The sequence below is a fragment of the Caloenas nicobarica genome, chromosome 4 (assembly GCF_036013445.1).
Source record: "Caloenas nicobarica isolate bCalNic1 chromosome 4, bCalNic1.hap1, whole genome shotgun sequence".
In the NCBI taxonomy this organism is placed as follows: Eukaryota; Metazoa; Chordata; class Aves; order Columbiformes; family Columbidae; genus Caloenas; species Caloenas nicobarica.
Window position 1 is genome coordinate 72,156,687 of NC_088248.1, and position 16,876 is coordinate 72,173,562.

The following is a 16,876-nucleotide window of genomic DNA, read 5'->3' on the forward strand; positions in this document are numbered from 1 at the left end:
TCATCTTCTTTTCCATCCGGAGCGTCTCCATGGTTTGTTCTCTAGAGCAGGTGTCTCGTGGCAGCTGTTAAAGCGCAGGGTGGAGAGACCTTTGGCCGGGGGAGATGGGGTCAGACAACCTCTCCTTCAGCAGGGGCAAAGCTGTTGAAAGGAACACAGTTGGCCCAGTTATAACCAGCTGAGGACCCAGCCCTCAATCTTTTCCCAGGAAACATGAATTTGTGATGTGTGCGTGTGTGTGTGAGCATCTGCACCCAGGAGGGAAATAAGTCCAGCATTACCTATGGCATGCATATTTGTTAAGTCTGCGTACAATCAGAAAGGAAAAAGAGCAAGCATATGAATCCCTTCATGAAGTAGCGTAGAGAATACCAAACTGCAGTATTAATAACCTCCTGTTATTGAATGCTCCATCTGTTCGTCATGCCAACTTATCCTCACTCAGAGCACTCCCCTTGTCATAATATTTTGTACCACACTCCCCTCCCTCCTCAAAGCAGCAGTTCAAGTTCAGAACTAAACATTTGCCCAGTCATGTAACCCCACTGTGGAAATGGTCACATAATGCCTTTATCTGTTTATGTGTATTAAAAAAACCAAAATAACTGAACTCTAATTTCTGCATTTTCATTTTCCACTATTAATTTTTCCTGGAGATACTTCCATATCTGTATTGGTATTCACAGAAATAGCACTTGTGGTTTAAGCGTGTTCTACCCCTAACGCTCATTCCTGCTGATACTTTGCCTCATGGCAGCTTAAGTAGTGGGGGGAAAAAAAAAATCACTATTTTTCTTCTAACAGCTTTGATATGTATATATTTTTATATTTGCTAACATCTATAAGTGGCAAGAAAGTGGTTAACCACTTTAAAGTGATTAAAACCAAATTTGTTTATTTATACAAACCCCACATGGGGCGCTTGGCGAGATGCTGCCCTCGTGATGCACAGTGAGAATCCAGAGAAACCAAGTTGTTTGAGGGATGCCTGAGACATCCAGACTGAGCCACAAATGAATTCAGGAGGAAAATGAAAAGTCAGAGGCTGCATAAACTTATCCTGGGAGTTACCTCCCAATCATGCTGAATAATCCTATGAACAGGACACTACCTGGAGAATGATGGGGAAAATCAAGGTATTGGGGAGCTGGAGGTGAGGGCTGCCTGTGAGCCAAAATCCTTTGCTTGTGCTCTGAAGGGATTCCTGAAATCCATGCGATTTGGAGGCTGAAACCACCCTTTATAACCTTTGGGTTCAAGTATTCCCCAAACAAACAAAACACCCCAAAAAACCAAAGGAAAATCTACATGTAGAAGCACAGAACAAGCACAGATCTGCGCCTAGTATTAGGCATGTCATTTATCAAAGTGAATTACTAATGAATGCTGCCCAGAAGCCCCTGTAAGTATTCGTATTAGCTACCTCTAATATACCCATCACCACAGGTAGCGTGAGTATTGCAGACCAATCCTGCAGAATCCAAAACAACCCTCTGAAAATCTTATTCTCTACCCCCTCCCTTTCCACACGCTAGTTTTTAAAAATCACCCGCGGTCCCGAGTTCAGCGAATTAACTCTCGGATCATCCCGCAAAACAATTAAAAACGTGCAAGAGGAGGTGCCGAAACTTGGCGCCGGGAGCTCGGAGCTTCCAAGACACGGACAGACGGACGCCAAGGCGCGGACAGACAGACGCCAGCCTCGCTGCCCTCAGCGAGGACACCCCAAAATCCTCTGGCGGACCCCGCACCTCGGCCACCTGCTTGTCCTCGCCTCGAAGTCACAGAAACACAGAATGTCAGGGATTGGAAGGGACCTCGAAAGCTCATCCAGTCCAATCCCCCCGCCGGAGCAGGAACAGCCAGATGAGGTTACAAGCCAGCAGGAGCTTTGCCGTTTCCCTCCACCTGAAGAGAACCAGGCCCCGATTTACCGCCGAGCTCAGGAAATTGCACCAGTATTATTTTAGTATTACCAGAGGTTGACCTGTCCTCCCCCCGCCTCAAGTCGTTATCTGAGGGGCCCCCGGCACCTCTGAGGTGCTGCTCTGGCAGTGCGGGCTTTGGGGCCGTTTGCAGCTGACAGAAACCCTGAGTTTTATTTCTGGAAAAACAGCAAGAAACGGGGTTTTCGCTCGGCGGGCTCCTCTGCGGGGAGGGGACGGAACGAGCGAACGCCCCGTGTGCTTCCCGCCGCGGCTCCGCTTCCCGACTGCGGGTGAGGAGGAGGGGGGCGGCTGTACGAGAGGCGGAAAAGTTTCTCAGGTGGCTGGAACCGGCGCTCCGGTGCCTCCCCGGGGCTGAGGAGAAGGGAAACCCGCGGCCATGGCGGCGCCGCCGCCCTCACCCGCTCCGCACCCGGGCGGGGCCGCCATCAGCTGACCCAGCCGGCCGCGGGGGGCGCCGCCGTGACTTTGGTTTTCGTCCGCCGCCGCCACCGCTGCTTCGGCGTGGAGGCCAATGGCGGGCTCGGGGTTTGACACCCGTGACCCCTGGGGCTGCTGACCCCGGCGCTTCAGCACAGCCGCTGCTTCCCGGCCTTTCTTTTCCCCAGGAAGGCGGCTGTTGGTTCCAGCAGCCTTAAACATGATACAAATGGTGCTGAATTTGGTGCGGCCAACAGTACGGTTATGGCAGAATTGGCCCTTTTTGTCGCCCGTGGGGCTTCCCAAGGGAGCGGGTCCCGGGGACCCCCGTGCGGGGACGGGGACACCCCGGGGGGCTGTGGTGGGTGCGTCTGACATTAATAAATTGGTGCTTTTTCACTGAGGGACCAAGGGTGAGGAGGGTCCAGCCACGCTTGCCCAGCGCTTGATGGGAGCTGGCGAGAACATCCCCGGTGAGGAAGAATACTGCTGTTTGGCTGATTTGCTGCTTTATTTTTCTTTAAACCCATCCCCGTTGGCCGCTCGGTGACACAGGAGGCACTACAGCTCCGTCACACTCACTAGAAGCAAAACTAGAGCGTTCCTCTTCTTCTTTCTTTCTTTCTCTCTTACTTTTTCTTCCTTCCTCTTTCTCTCTTTCTGTGTCTCTTTCTCTCTCTCTTTCTCTCCCTTTCTATCTCTTTCTTTCTCTCTCTGTCATCTCTCTCTCTGTATCATCTCTCTCTTTCTCTCTTTCTTTCTCTATCTCTTTCTCTCCCTCTCTATCTCTTTTTATCTCTTTATCTCTTTTTATCTCTCTCTCTATCTCTTTTTATCTCTCTCTTTATCTCTCTCTTTCTCTATCTCTGTTCCTCTCTCTCTCTCTTCCTCTCTCTTTTCTCCCTTTTCTCTCATTTCTTCCTTTCTTTTTCATCCCTGTTAATTTATAAGGGGGAGAAGCCTGAGCCGAATCACGCAGAGTAACGGAACACCAGAAGCGCTGATGCTTTGGGGTGCCAGGGAGGCTGTCGCACGCATCTCCCCTTAACTTCGCTGAAGTTTTAAACGAAACAAACCCGGCTGCACCGAGCCCTGAAAAGCAATTCCAGGTTTCCGCGCTCTTAGGCCCGCTTCCGCCCGCCCCAATCTCTTTCTCCCTTTCCCTGCCTTGCCTAGAACCAGCACATCGAGCCGGGGCGCGGCGGAGAAAGAGACAGCGGCGGCCGCTGCCCCCTCCTTTACACACTCCCCGCCCAACGGCGGCGCGCGTGCGCGCGGCGGGCGCGCGGGGCGGGCATGCGCGCGGGCGCGCGCCTCGGCGCCTCACTTCAGGGGCGCCCACGGAGCGGCCGCCATATGCCGCGGCGGCTGGAGCTCGCCCCGCCAGCCTCGCCGTCGCGGAGCGGCCGAGCCCCTTCTCCCGGCCTCCTCCTCCTCCTCCCCGCGGCGGGCACGGCCGGAGCGTTTCAATGGGAAGTTCTCACTTACTAAACAAGGGCTTGCCTCTAGGTAACCGCCTCGCGTCGCGCCGCGCCGGCCTGGTCGCGGCGGTGGGGACCGGGGGGTGTGTGGTGGGGGGGGGGGGCGGTTTGAGGGGAGGGAAGAGGCGGGTGGGGGGTGTGCGTGTGATGGGGGGGGCGCGATCGGCCCCCGCCGCGCTTTGTGTGCCCGTCAGCGGCCGCTCCGCGCAGCCCCCGCGCTGCCCTGACGGCGCAACTTGCCCGAGAGCTGCTGGGGGAGCCCAATGAATAAAACAAATAAATACAAATAAAATTAAAAGCGCAGTCGGGGGGGTTAGAATTCGGCTGAGGGTAGAATAATTTTTAAATTTAAAAAAAAAAATGAAACGGCGCTAAAACTGCATCCAGAATGCTCATTTGGGGTGGGTTTTGGGTTTGGTGTGGGGTTTTTTGGGTTTTTTTTGTTATTTTTTTTTCCCCATTCGCTTTTGGGGTGAGCGGTGCCCTGGCTTTGAACTACGGGGAAATGCTGGTGAAGTGCCATGGGGAGGGGGGGCGGGAAAGCTGTACTAATATTTCAATAAACAGGAAGTTTAAAAGCAGCGTTTTATTGCTGTAAAAAAAGTGCTTAAGGGCCTGGCTGTTGAAAAGATTTTGCTAAATGTGTGGACGGGTTATGTGTCTGAGAGGTAAGGCTCTTCTCTGTAAATTTCTCTTTTTTTTTTTTTTTGGTTGTTTTGTTTTTTGGGTTTTTTTTTGGTTTTTTTGTTTTGTTTTCTCTTAACTATGTGCTAGCAGATGCATTTATGGATTGCTGCTGTTTTTGAAGGTAACATAAATAATACGCATGGGGTAATTTTACAGATGTGCCTCCAGAACTGCGTGGCATAAATTATCATGTTAATCTGAAGGTGGTTTTTTTTTTTTTTTTTTTGCTTTCCTTTCTTCCCCCAGACGAATGTCGATTATGTTTATAAACATTATCATTTTGTAAGCAAATGATACTGAAATAAGGCTACAAAGCAGAGAATGAGCCTGTTTACTGTGTAGTTATGAGTCAGTCTGCTATGCTGCTTTGTTTTCCTCTAAAAAATTGAATTTGAAAGTCAGGATTTCAGTTGTAGTATTGATCTGGACAGAATAGTGGTAGAAAACACAGTTACCAGCAGCGATTTTTAAAATTTTACCTGTTGTAACTTAAATTAAACAATTTAACATCAGCTTATATTTTAATAATTGTTGTGTTTATCAGGAAGAATGTTTGCTTTTAGGCCATGATGGAGCAGCTAAAGATAATTATCCCTTTAGCCTCATTGGAAATAATGAGGCCTAATAAACTGAAGTGAATGTGTACTTCTTTCCCAGTGAATTAAAATTGTCACATTTGTGATGTACATACACGTTTCAAGTGCATCACACTTATTCCTTCGCCTGAGTCTTAGAAGACATAAATATTCTTATTTATTAGCATTCGAGCCCCTTGGCAAGTAGCCTGGTGCCCTTATTAAAATATTTTAAATCTCATTATTGAACCCCACTAGGAAGGGAACAAGAAAATACTAAAAAAAAGTAAAATCTATATTTCAATCACTTTAGCTGAAATCCCATTTTAAGAGTCTATATCCTTTATAAGTAAAAAGGGTTAAAAGGCTCACAGTAGTAGGAAGGTAATTGTCCAGTGCATCTCTTTGTTCTGTGTTCTTATCTGTTTTATCTGTTTTTAGCTGTGCGTGTGTGAAGCAGACATGTAAAATTAGCAGCCTAAACAGCTAACTTTAGTAGGATATTTTATAACGTTGCTCTGTATTGACCTCCGAAGGCAGCAAGGTTTCAGTATTGGAATTCCTTAACATTTGACAAATAACATCCCCTTTGGTTTATTATTATGTCAGCCTTCCCGAGAGTAAGGTAGTAACAGCATGTTTTGTCCATTTTCATTTTACTGGTGTATTTCAAACCAAAATTAAATAAACAACCCCCTGCACCCAACCTGCCACATTTTTTTTTGTTCTGAACAAGAAGTAGGTGTTTTTGGGGTGGTCGCAATTCGTAAACAGGAAAGAGAAACCAAGAGATTGAAACTGTTCCCTCATTTTTGTCATTGTTCATGTAAAATAGTACTTGGGATATGGATGGAGTTTCTCTTTTATTTCATGGCATCGAGGGCATAAATTGGTGTAGGGTCAGTGGTGTGTTCTCTGTCTTTCTGTAAACCCCCCCATAACGTAGATCCAGTATTTCTCTGTCAAGTGATGTGTTACTTTTTTACTGAATTGGTAAATAAAATAGTAATTATCCTGAGAACTGCTGTAGTCACGCTCAGTAGAAGAGTTTAGTCAATGAAACTGCTATTTTGAAATGAAACTACTACAGTCACCTTTGAATTTTTCAGTTCGGTGTTGTCATGTAATAAGGAGTAGCTGGAGCGTGCAGCTTTTGAGCACACAGTATACGACCTGTAAAAAGCTCATAATCGTAAATATTGTATATTGTGTGATGCTTTATCATAATGTGGAGTTCCTGATAGTGTGACAAAACAAATTACAGGTGTCCTTACGTTTGTCAGTTTGGTTAGCTCTTAACTTGTCCTTCTGTATCATAAAGATAAATGGCATGTGCCCTTTGTTAAAAATGCGCGATGCTTCAATTTACTGATCTCTCTGTTTCTAAGAGTTATTGTTTTATTTACAATGTAAACAGAGCGGTCACAGTACTTAGCCAGGAGCGTGATCTGAGAGATTAGGATTGGGCTGGGTACTGTGAAGTGTTATTGTACAAATACAGCAGCACACTTGCCAACGTTTTGAAATGTAAGATCAATCCCTACTTAACGAAGAAGAACATCTACTGCTGATCGATGACTAGGCTGGGTTGTCCCTTTTGGGGAGAAAATTGACATTATCCCGAAGTATCTGTTTACATGAATACCATGAGAATTTAAAAACAAAACAAAACAACCTTATTTTACAAGAAAGTAGTTTTAACAGGGGTAAGTGTATGGCAAGGCACAGATTTAAATGGCTGTTAAGTAAAGATGCTGAGAAGCAACATGATCTCGAATTTGCTTATGACATGTAACACTGAAACCACGCGAACATTTTGCACTACAATTGCTTGTTGCCATTGCGTCTTTCCTTGCCTATGATGAATTGCTAATAACTAGGTTTCCTGAAGCTTATCTGGAGAAGTTGGCTACTTGTGTGTTAGAGACCTGACTTTTAGAGTAATATTTAGGTTTTTGCCTCCCGAGCCAGCTGGGAGCATTGATGAGGTGATACTCTCCAGCATGTGTCAAGCTTTCAAATCCCTGAGCAGTTGGCAGGAAAGCAGCAGAGCAGCCTCATCTGAGGCTCCCTGACCTTCTGGCCCCATAATTATTTATTTAGTGAGAGAGTGGAGATGGAGTTACGCGTTTAATGCGTGTCCTAAAACTTAAGGTGAGGATAAAAGTTGTAGTACATCGCCCTTTAGCCTTAGCTGCTCTGCCGCACGTGCTTTCTCGCTGCCAGACAGTGTAGCAGCCGATTTACTGTTTGGGAAGAGGGAAGTTCCAGCTGCGATTTGGGGTCTCTTTCTCCCCTACTGCCTTGAGAGCAAAGACGATGATTCATTTTAATCCACGTTTTGATTGGGAAAAGATAACAAATGTGCATTGCAGATAGATCTAAAATTAACATTTCCTGCTGAAATATAACCCTTTGCTCCCTCACAAGTATTCCTCTGGGAAGACCAGAGAAGCACAGCAGCATTTCCAGTTCTGGTGGGCGTTTTAGGATCTCCAAGCTGTGATTACGACAGGATCTTTTCCGAGGCACAGGAATCCTCAGCCCATCTCCCCAAAAGATTAATGTGCTCAGAAGTGTTTTGAGAATTTGGCAGCATGAAAGCATTGCCTGAAATTGATGTGCGACCTTATTGCAGTGCTGTCGTGAGGAGGGGGAAGTGGAATAAGTGTCTCAAAAGTTGTTTATGGTGTGAAAAATGGTGCAGTGAGTCCCTGGATTAGGCTTTTTAACTGCTTCTTGGGCTCTGTCCTTTGATACTCAGCTGTGGTTTGATGGTTGAAATGAGTGAAAACTTCAAATTGTTTTTAAACCCAACCAGAGACCTATCCAGTTCCTCGAGGAATATGAGACAGTCCCTGGGCTGGTCTAGTTTGTGCTGCCCTGTAGGTGCTATCGCAGCCGTGTTGGGGATGGGGAGCGTTTGGGGCGTGTGTTGGGCATGGGGAGCGTTGGGGGCACGTTGAGCCTCCATCACACCCCAGCTGTGGGGCAGGAGCTGGCAGAGGGACGGTCACCCAAATCAAGGGCTCTGCCGCTGTGGGTGCTGCAACAGGCAGCGCCTTTAAAAAGAAAAAAAAAAAAGTAATGAAATAATAATTAAAAAAAGCTCACAAGGCAAAATTAAATTCCGAATAAAAAGAAATCACTCAAAAGAAATGTCTCCTGGAAAATATATCTATATTAGATGAATAGGTTAATTATTTTTTGATGCGCAAAACATAGCATGTTTATATTTGTTATAGCAGAGAGAGAATTTAATTTTTGAGGGAGATGATTATAAATTAACTTGTCTCTTCTATGAAATATTTTTGTCATTTCATCACAAACATATCATGTTTCCTATATTATTATTCCATTTACTAATTATGTAGTTTGTGTCTAATCAACAGAATTGGAAATTGACATTGTTTTGGTTTTTTTTCCCTTTGAGCTAAACATTGTTAATGCTATAGGGTGTTTCATGTTGGTTTTTATTTTGGTTGACCGTTGCTTAGCTCTGCATTTTCATCTTTTATTATACCTGCCTTTTTCAAGGGATTTTTGCAGGATCCTCTGTACAGCATAGGAAGCCAGAAGGGATTGTCTACAGAAGGCAGAAAAAACTGCCCTTGGGGCTGGGGGCAGTTGTTCAGAGTTGTTGAAAGTTGAGAGGTTTTTTAGTAGAAAACTTTTTATTTGTGTGACATATGAAAGCTTTGTAGCTCCAGTATTAAAACATGAGGTAATGCGATTACATAATTTTGCTTTACGTTAGGTATTCGAAGGCATATTTTAATAGTTGTATTTACAGGCCAGTGGATGTCCCTTACCCTAGCCCAAATCACTTTCAACGAGTTGTCACCACTGTTATGTAAGTCTGGAATGAATGTTGCTCACGCTCTCTGACTCTGTGTGTGTGCCAGAACTCGCCACGTTACCCCTCCTCCCTTTGAGTCTTTTTTTAGGGGAGCCCTGATGCCAACTTGCCAAAAAAAAAAAAACGAGGGAGGCAGAGAAATGTTTCTTACTTGAGTCACAATTCCAAATTCCTTTATGCAGTCCAGACTTCTTATTGTTGGATGTGCGCTAATGCTCTTCCTGAACAGTCCCAGTATTTTTTGATAGATTCCGTCTTCTGCTGTTGTACGTGGACACACCCTGTGATAAGGTCTGTCCCAGTGGGGTGTGCTGGGAACTTTGCAATTAATTCTCTCAATATCATGTGGAACCTGACAAGAGCGTAACTATTTTGCTGCCTTTTAAAGCAAGCGTTGCTTTTGCCACCTTCCGCGCTCGGTTGACGCGTGACCTTCAGAAGCGAGTGGTGTCAGTAGCTGGGAAACCACACTGGGCAGCGCGGTGTTCTGCATGTTTGCATGAATGTGTCTGGTCTTGCGCAAAAGCGATGTAGGCTGGACGGTCAGAGCGGGGTAGATAGTGGTTTAGAAAAGCTTAGTTCTAGGAGCAGCAGAAGAGAGTGGTCCTGCTTTCTCTTTTGCTGATGTTGGAGCCATGTGGGGAATTGTCCCTCCCACCCTCTGAACGGGATCAGTAGGAATTAATTAGCCCATGGCTGCCTTCTGATGACAGCAGGAGTGGCAAATCCGACTCTCTCGGGCTCTTCCTGCTGCCGTATCCCTTTCCTATGGCAGGAACATGTGCTGTGTGCCGCAAAGCCTTGAACGTGGCCAAGGTGCTGTCGTGCATCACGCTTAGCCAGTGCACTAGGGAGCCAGAACACAGAAGAAACCCAGAAGAGAAGCAGCACTGCGGGTTATTTTCATCATCTTCTTCTGCACACATATGGGTTTTTTTCACTCTGCAGAATGTCATCGTAGCCCCTGGGTGAGTCAGAAGTTGGGAGAACGAGCCAGAAAGGAGCTGTAGTGAGCTGAGCACTGCCAGTCCTGTTGGGCTGATCCGCAGGAGGGTTTGCAGGCCCCGGGTAGCTGTTACATGATCAGTCAGCGAGAGGTGCTGCTGGGGGCCGGCAGACAGTTGTATCTTTGCCATTGGTGCGCATCCCAGTATCTGTAATTCATAATTGCAGAATTGCTGTTGGCTTCTCTGGGATTTTTACCTGAATGTGGATTCTCAGAATTAGGCTTCTATTTAAGCCAAACTGTCCAAAATTACCATTGCTTCTTGCATATTTGCAGCACGGCACTCTCAGTCTTATAAAGAAAATGTATGGCTTAGCAGAAACAGTGGTGTGGGGCACTTCATCAAAATTCCCATATGAGTCAAATTTCATTAGATGGTTGCAGCCAGTTTGTCTCTCGCTGAGTACGGAGCTTTAGTCTTTGCACAGTCACGCAGGACAAAAGTGTTTAGTAGAGATAACCACAAGCCAGTCTCCAAACTCTTAAACTGATATTTAAATATTTTTTTCTTTTTAGTGTGTTGTACCAGATATGTTAAACTGTTTATTTTCAACCAGATAATGGGTGTTTTCACATTTGTGGTCTACCAACCATCTTAATGTGTCTAGTGCTCCACTGAATAGTATTAATGTGTATCACAACCTTTCTCATGCTGATTTTCCTGTTCATACAATTGGCATTACTGAGAAGTGATCTTCAGTAACTCAGTGCTGTGTGTGTACTGTTCCCAATGTTAACGTACTATTTATTGACTTAGAAAGGTCGTTAAGATACTGACCAAAGCCACTGTAGCATTTTAGATTTTATTTTGCATTCTCAATGAAATTCTCTCCTGCGCGCTACAAGTCAACCTCTGCTACTTGTGTTCCTTTCCTGGACTGCCTTGTGCCAAGATTACTGTCTTTCATTTCTCCTAACACCTTTTGGTGGGGAAAGTGTTGGTCATTTTGATTTGTTTGTTTGCATTAGCTTTCAGGATCCTTTAAGATGAAAAAATGCAATATCAATTTTCTGTGTGTCTATAAACCAGCTACTTGCGCCCTCAATCAGGATTTGTAATTAAAACTGCAGTCAGTTTATTCCTTGGTTCTGTCAAATTTTCATTGTCTTCTCTGCTTCTGCAAGACTGTCAAAGCCCATTTGACTTGTGTTGAATTTGCAGATAATTCTTAATGTGGAACCTTTTCTTGTTATCCTGAAACTAAAGCAGCTTCCTATGTCTACTCTGGGTGAGATTCAAGGTCAGCAGTTTAGCTACCAAAGCACTACTTACTCCTTTGAACTTTGAACTCAGCACAACCAGACAGCAGATTTTTATTTTTATTTTTTACAAGCAAAAGCATCATCTAAGAAAATAACCTATTATCTTTGTAGAGCTGGATGTATTTTGGCCACGTCAGTCTAGATAAAAAGCATGTCTTGCATTTTTTAAAAGCTTGTGGGAGGAGGCTCACAATAGAGGCTCCATTGTACTCTGAGTACTGAGCGTACAGGAAATCACAAATTAGCTATGACGAGAGTATTGCAGGGGAGTTTTAAGTTTACTTTATTCTCATAGTATTGTATGGTTTTCAAAGAGTTTCACAATACATTGCCTTTTGGGTTCGGTGGTGTATGCTGTTTGTATTTGGCAGTCTTCTGTTCAAGGCTTTCTTACCACGTCTTTGTTCAGCAGGTTTCATGTTTTGAACCTCTGAATCCAGATGACTTTCCTTCTTACTGTAAATACAGAGGCATACAAATACACTTGGTATTTATCTCATGACCGCCCTTCAGCCATCTAAAATTTAAATCTAGCATTATGTATTTAGCAGTGAGAACCTTCTCCTTAGAGCAAGCAATAGAAAAGGATTTTAAGTAGGAATTTGGAGAACAGTAAGCTGCAGGCACAACTTTTCCTTTCCTAGCAGATTTTGATCCTATATTAGTTATTCAGGTTCCAGTTGATGTAGAGGAAAATTGGAATAGGCTTACAAATCCGTAGGATCCTGGCTGTATCCTGCATACTAAGCCAAAGTTATTACAAGATAACCCTTCTGCTAAAAATTTGCCCAAAGATCGGTTTGGCTCAGTGCTTGTAGTTGAGGAACAAGTTCTGTCACTCAGCTGGAAGAACTAGGATTATGAGGACTCTCCAAAATAATGGATCTTATGTTCTTAGTCCTATGAATAAAGAAAGTACAGTGTATTGCATTGAATTGTTAATTTAGAACCTGAAGTACTGTGGATATTACAGTTTTGCATTTATTTTTGCCATTTTGCTATCATCTTCCCCCTGGACTTGTTTTTAAGCGTGTTAAATTTTGTTAGTGATTTTTCTGAGCTTTGTGGCTTTGTTTAAAAAAAATACAGCAAAAAAAAAATCTGTTAACAAATACATAAATAGTCAATATTTTCCTATACCCATAAAGAAATAAACCAACCCCCACAACAACACACAAAACAACCCAAGAAACTGAAAATAAAGTCTTAAGGTTTTTTTTACTGTCTTGGGGGTACTATCTTATAGAAATGACACATTTTTCAAAGTGTGGTTTACACAAGTCTAGCAACAATCGAAACGCCCTAAAGATGTATTGGCAGGATTGGATTTTTTTTGTGCAGGAAGAAGAACCACCTCAAAAATCATCTAATTCTCTCTCAGATTTTCAAAGAGAATTAGTGAAGGTTAGTTTTCATTTTAGAAGACTAATTCCAGAAAGAGCATTAAAAAGTGATTATTTTTATAAATAGTAAATAACCTCATCTGTTATATCTAAGATTTCTTTGATCACAGAAACGCATAGTGAAAGAAGCAGTCCATGAATAAACCATACAATACCTGGGAAATTGCTTACATTTAATTAAGTCCAATTTTAAATCAAGTTAGTTAAGCTAGTGCAAGCATGTCCAAACTCCTGTTTAAGTGTAAATTAGGCTTATTTTACATTTGCATTAAGATATTTAGGAATCAGCAAAACCAAATCAAAATGTGGTACTTTGCAACACTTTTGTATTGCGTGTTTGTGTTCTGGTTTCCAAGCGTACTTTAGCATAAATACAAGTTCTTCGTGTGGGACTTGTACCTCTCTGCAGAAGGAACTGTGCTGAAGCACCTGTGTTGGGAAATTAATGCCCTGTATGAGAACTAAATTGCCTTGAAGTCCTTCTCTTTTTTTCTTTGGTTGTACAAGAAGTTTCACCTAACTTCAGAACTTACCAAAGATGTTAAGTAAGGTGAGGTGCAGGGTGTCTGACTTGAAGGGCAAATTTGGTCTGATTATTGACAGAATTGAAAGGGCAGGGAGCAGAGACAGCAATGCTGGCAAATGTGCTACATGGTGGTGGAACGGCTCACGTGGTCTTGTTGGTCATCCTGCACTTGCGAGTAGCATCAGGAGTGACCTGGGATAATTTACTTTATTCCTCTGTGCATTCAGTGCAGGTGGTGATGGTCAAGTTACGTGGGAAAGCTCTCTGGGATCTGCTGGAAATGGCACCAAATTAGAGTAGCATTCTGTTGTTAATGGTGCTCTGAGTATGTGTTTGGTAGGTCTTGTTTGTGGCTGGTTTAGCATGGGGAAATGGTTTGGGGAGGAAGGGTGCTTTCCATTGTGAACTGAGTTAAGGTAAATGCACTTAGTAAAAAAACGGCTTGTGGCTTGACCAAACGCTACGCTGGACAAAGCATTCTGCTGTGATCAAATGGCTTTTTTTCAAATTAAAAATGTACTTTACACCATTAAAGCTCTTCAAACAGCAAAAAACCACTCCTGTGTTTTTGAATCGGGAAGCTGTATTTCGCCAGTTAGCTTAAGAGAACACGCGTGCAAACAAACCAGCAAAATGCTGGTAAGTGAGGGGGCTGCAGCTGCATGTGCTGTGCACTGAGATATGGGGATGTTATGCACTGAGTGCTCGTGCTCCTGCTGAGATACGAAGGCTTGAAGCAGAGACATGATTGTAGAGCTATTTTTACTTAACAGTTGAACTTTGGAAGAGAAGTAGTAAGGGATAATTTCTTTCAGTTTGGGTTTGCACATTGTACAACTATTAAAAACTTCAAGACGACTGTTCAGTAAAGACAGCTACTTCAAGTGCCAGATGGAAAAGAGCAAGAAAAATGCCTTCTGTTTAAAACAGAAAGAGGAATTTTGCTCGTTTTGTTTTGGGGTCTTCTCCAGTCCGCAGAGTTGCCATGCACAGCTCTCTGCTGTGTTGCAGTTGCTGTCGTGGGGCCCATTCAGGTATTAGATGTGTAGCAAGATGCGTTCCTCTCTCGTTAATTGTCTGACAGAATGCAGGCTTCAGGCGACGTCCAGGTCTGCGCCACGGCATCAGGCTGCATTGCTGAAATTAGGACGGCACTTTTTTTTAGTTCCTGCTTGCATTATCCAGTAAGTGCCCTTATGGACACTGCAAACATTTCTGCTATTCTAGAAATGCACCGGCTTTCTCGAAAGCTGTCGTGGTTTGTGAAATATGATACTGGCTGTTTGGTTTGGATGTGAGACCCCTTGATTCATTCTTTTGCAGAGTAGTCGAGCGTATTATGTCCCTTTTATATGGATTTAGTTCAAGGCCTGTGTTAGTTTCTACATAACTTAGTATAATTGGAAAATGTGAAAAATGTGGAGTATTCTTCAGTTGGCTAAAATTTTAAAAGGGCGTTTTTTCCTGCCGGCATCTGGAAGCCAGCCAGGTGAAAGTTAACATTCCCACAATACCTTTTCTGTGGGATAATGGGCAAGTTCAGGGCAGCATTCTTTCTTTCATTTATATAAACAGCCTGTGCTGGCCAATGCTATGGGAGAAGTGTTGCCGAACATGAAATTGTTGCTGTTTGCCCTTGCATTTGTTGCTCTGCTGACAATGTGGGGTTTTTTTTAAATTTCATTATTGTTCTCTTGTTTATATTTAAATAATATGGAGTCTTCTGCTCTGTTACCATTTAGGATCTTGCCCTAGGCAATGCTGTATGGAAAACTGATGTTCTCTATGGACAATTTCATACACAGTAGTGAAGCGATACAGCTCTTATAAAACTAACTTTCAGAAGCTTTCAAAAAGTAAAAAGGTGTTTGTACAACAGTAGAATCTCTTTGACAATAGATGAAAAGAAGTGAAGGTCTGAGAAGCTGAACTGACCTTTCATCTTACTCAGCTTTGCCACCTCTGCTCCTTCCACAACATTGCAGGAATAAATTGTCAGGGCAGCGCGGCGTTGGCTGTGCGGGTACTGTCTGCTTTGTGCCTGCCTGGCAGCTTTCAGCTGCCACTGCTGTTTGCAGTAGGGGTAATTTTTGTAATATTAAAGATTGATGTGAGTTATTAAAATAGATTTTTCCCCGTCAGAATTCATATCTTTATACTTGCAGAGTTGCTGAACAGTTTATGTACTGCAAAGGTTATTGTGAAGTACATAACTTTGCATATATAGTTTTATCAGTTAGGGGTATTCAATGTGTCTTAAGTGTATATGTAGATAGATATATATATTTTTTTTTTTAAGATCCCTAACAGGGATATAGTGCATACTGCCTCAAAGTAGTGCTCTACACATGAAGAACTCTGAAGAAATACCTTGTTTCCCTGAAAATAAGACCAAGCATGGTTTTTCAGGATGTCCAAAATATTAGCCCTACTCCAAAAATAAGCCCTATTTACAGTTCATAAAAAAATCTTTAAATAGTGTCCAGGCAGCTATACCTGTAAAAAAGCAAGCATCTTTTGGAGCAAAAATTAGGTGAGACCCTGGCTAATTTTTGGGGAAACAGAGTAGTGGCCTCTCCGCTCAGATGCATTGTTATTTTTCAGCTTTGACAAAAACTACAGTAATGCTGGGTCAGTTAGCTGCCACCAACCTTAGGTAAAGGTTGAGGAAAGGTAAGCAGAAACACAGAATTTCAAAAATGCTAAATATTTACGGTTTTCTTGGACTGTGCTATAAACACTGTTCTTATTTAAAAGTCATATTAGTGACTTAAGAGGTTTTCAGTGTAGGTCTTTTCTACCAGATTTTTTTTTTTCTTTTTACCTCTAAATGGCAGTGTCTTTCCTAGAAAAGTCACATGTAAAAATTAAATTTTTAGTGAATTCTGAATTGTCAGAGGAAGACAGTCTGGTGAAACCTTCAATCTTCCATGCTCTGTGGAAAGGCTGGGACATAGCCATATAATTTTTCTGCTTCATCCACTGATGTCACCGAGGTCCCTACACAGACTGAAACTAGTAAATGAACCTAAAAAGCATTGTATGTGAGTTCGGCGTTTTTCCATGTCACGTGATCTGTCTGTTCACGGAAATGTGAAGTCTGGAGGATTGGTACAAGGATGGATACTTCCAATTTTCTGCTCTCTACTCATGCAAAATGCAGCAAAACAGTAAAATTCAAAGGCACTAAAATGCATTAGTGGTGGGATTTCCAACTTCCAGTTCTGTGCCCATAATTTTTCATCCATTTTAAACTTCTAATGTCTTTTAATACGTTTTCAAGAACTAAATAGGAAGAAAAGCAGTGTTGCTTACTTGATAAAATAAAGACGTACTAAGAAACAGAAATTTATTGGCCTGTCTTCAGTTTGTATTCACTTAGAACACTGTTTTTATGGACCTTTGAGTCGGAAGTTATTTATTTCTCTAGTTTTTAAAGAACAAGTACTTGAACTGCTGGTTTTATTGCATGTAAATGTCAGTATCTTGGAACTGCCTGCATTTAGATCTGGAACATTCTTTTTTATTTAATATTCCTAAGCTTCTTTGCTTAAAATAAGTCTTTTTTTTTCCCCATATACAGATGGATACATGTGTGGCCCATATATGCTATAATTTTATATATGAACTTCTAACTAACTTGTTTGCCATACTACAGAAAGTGGTAGCATCTTTACCAGTTGTGAAGCTGAAGTCGCTTATACACGTTC

General features: G+C 43.0%; 1 protein-coding gene across 6 annotated transcripts in view; it reads left to right on the forward strand.

The window, feature by feature from the left end:
* CTBP1 (C-terminal binding protein 1) overlaps nt 1-16,876 on the forward strand; it is a 187,723-nt gene that overhangs the window by 116,248 nt on the left and 54,599 nt on the right. For 2 of the 6 annotated variants that reach the window (XM_065634242.1, XM_065634240.1), the window contains exon 1: nt 3,677-3,875. The exons of 3 other annotated variants lie outside the window; for them this stretch is intronic. Coding sequence is in view for 1 of the 3 variants with exons in the window: in XM_065634240.1 (XP_065490312.1) it covers nt 3,836-3,875 (40 nt within the window). In the remaining 2 variants the exon portion in view is untranslated. Of the gene's footprint in view, nt 1-3,676; nt 3,876-16,876 lie in introns of those variants that run through there. One more of the 6 variants, XM_065634241.1, reaches the window with a different exon arrangement.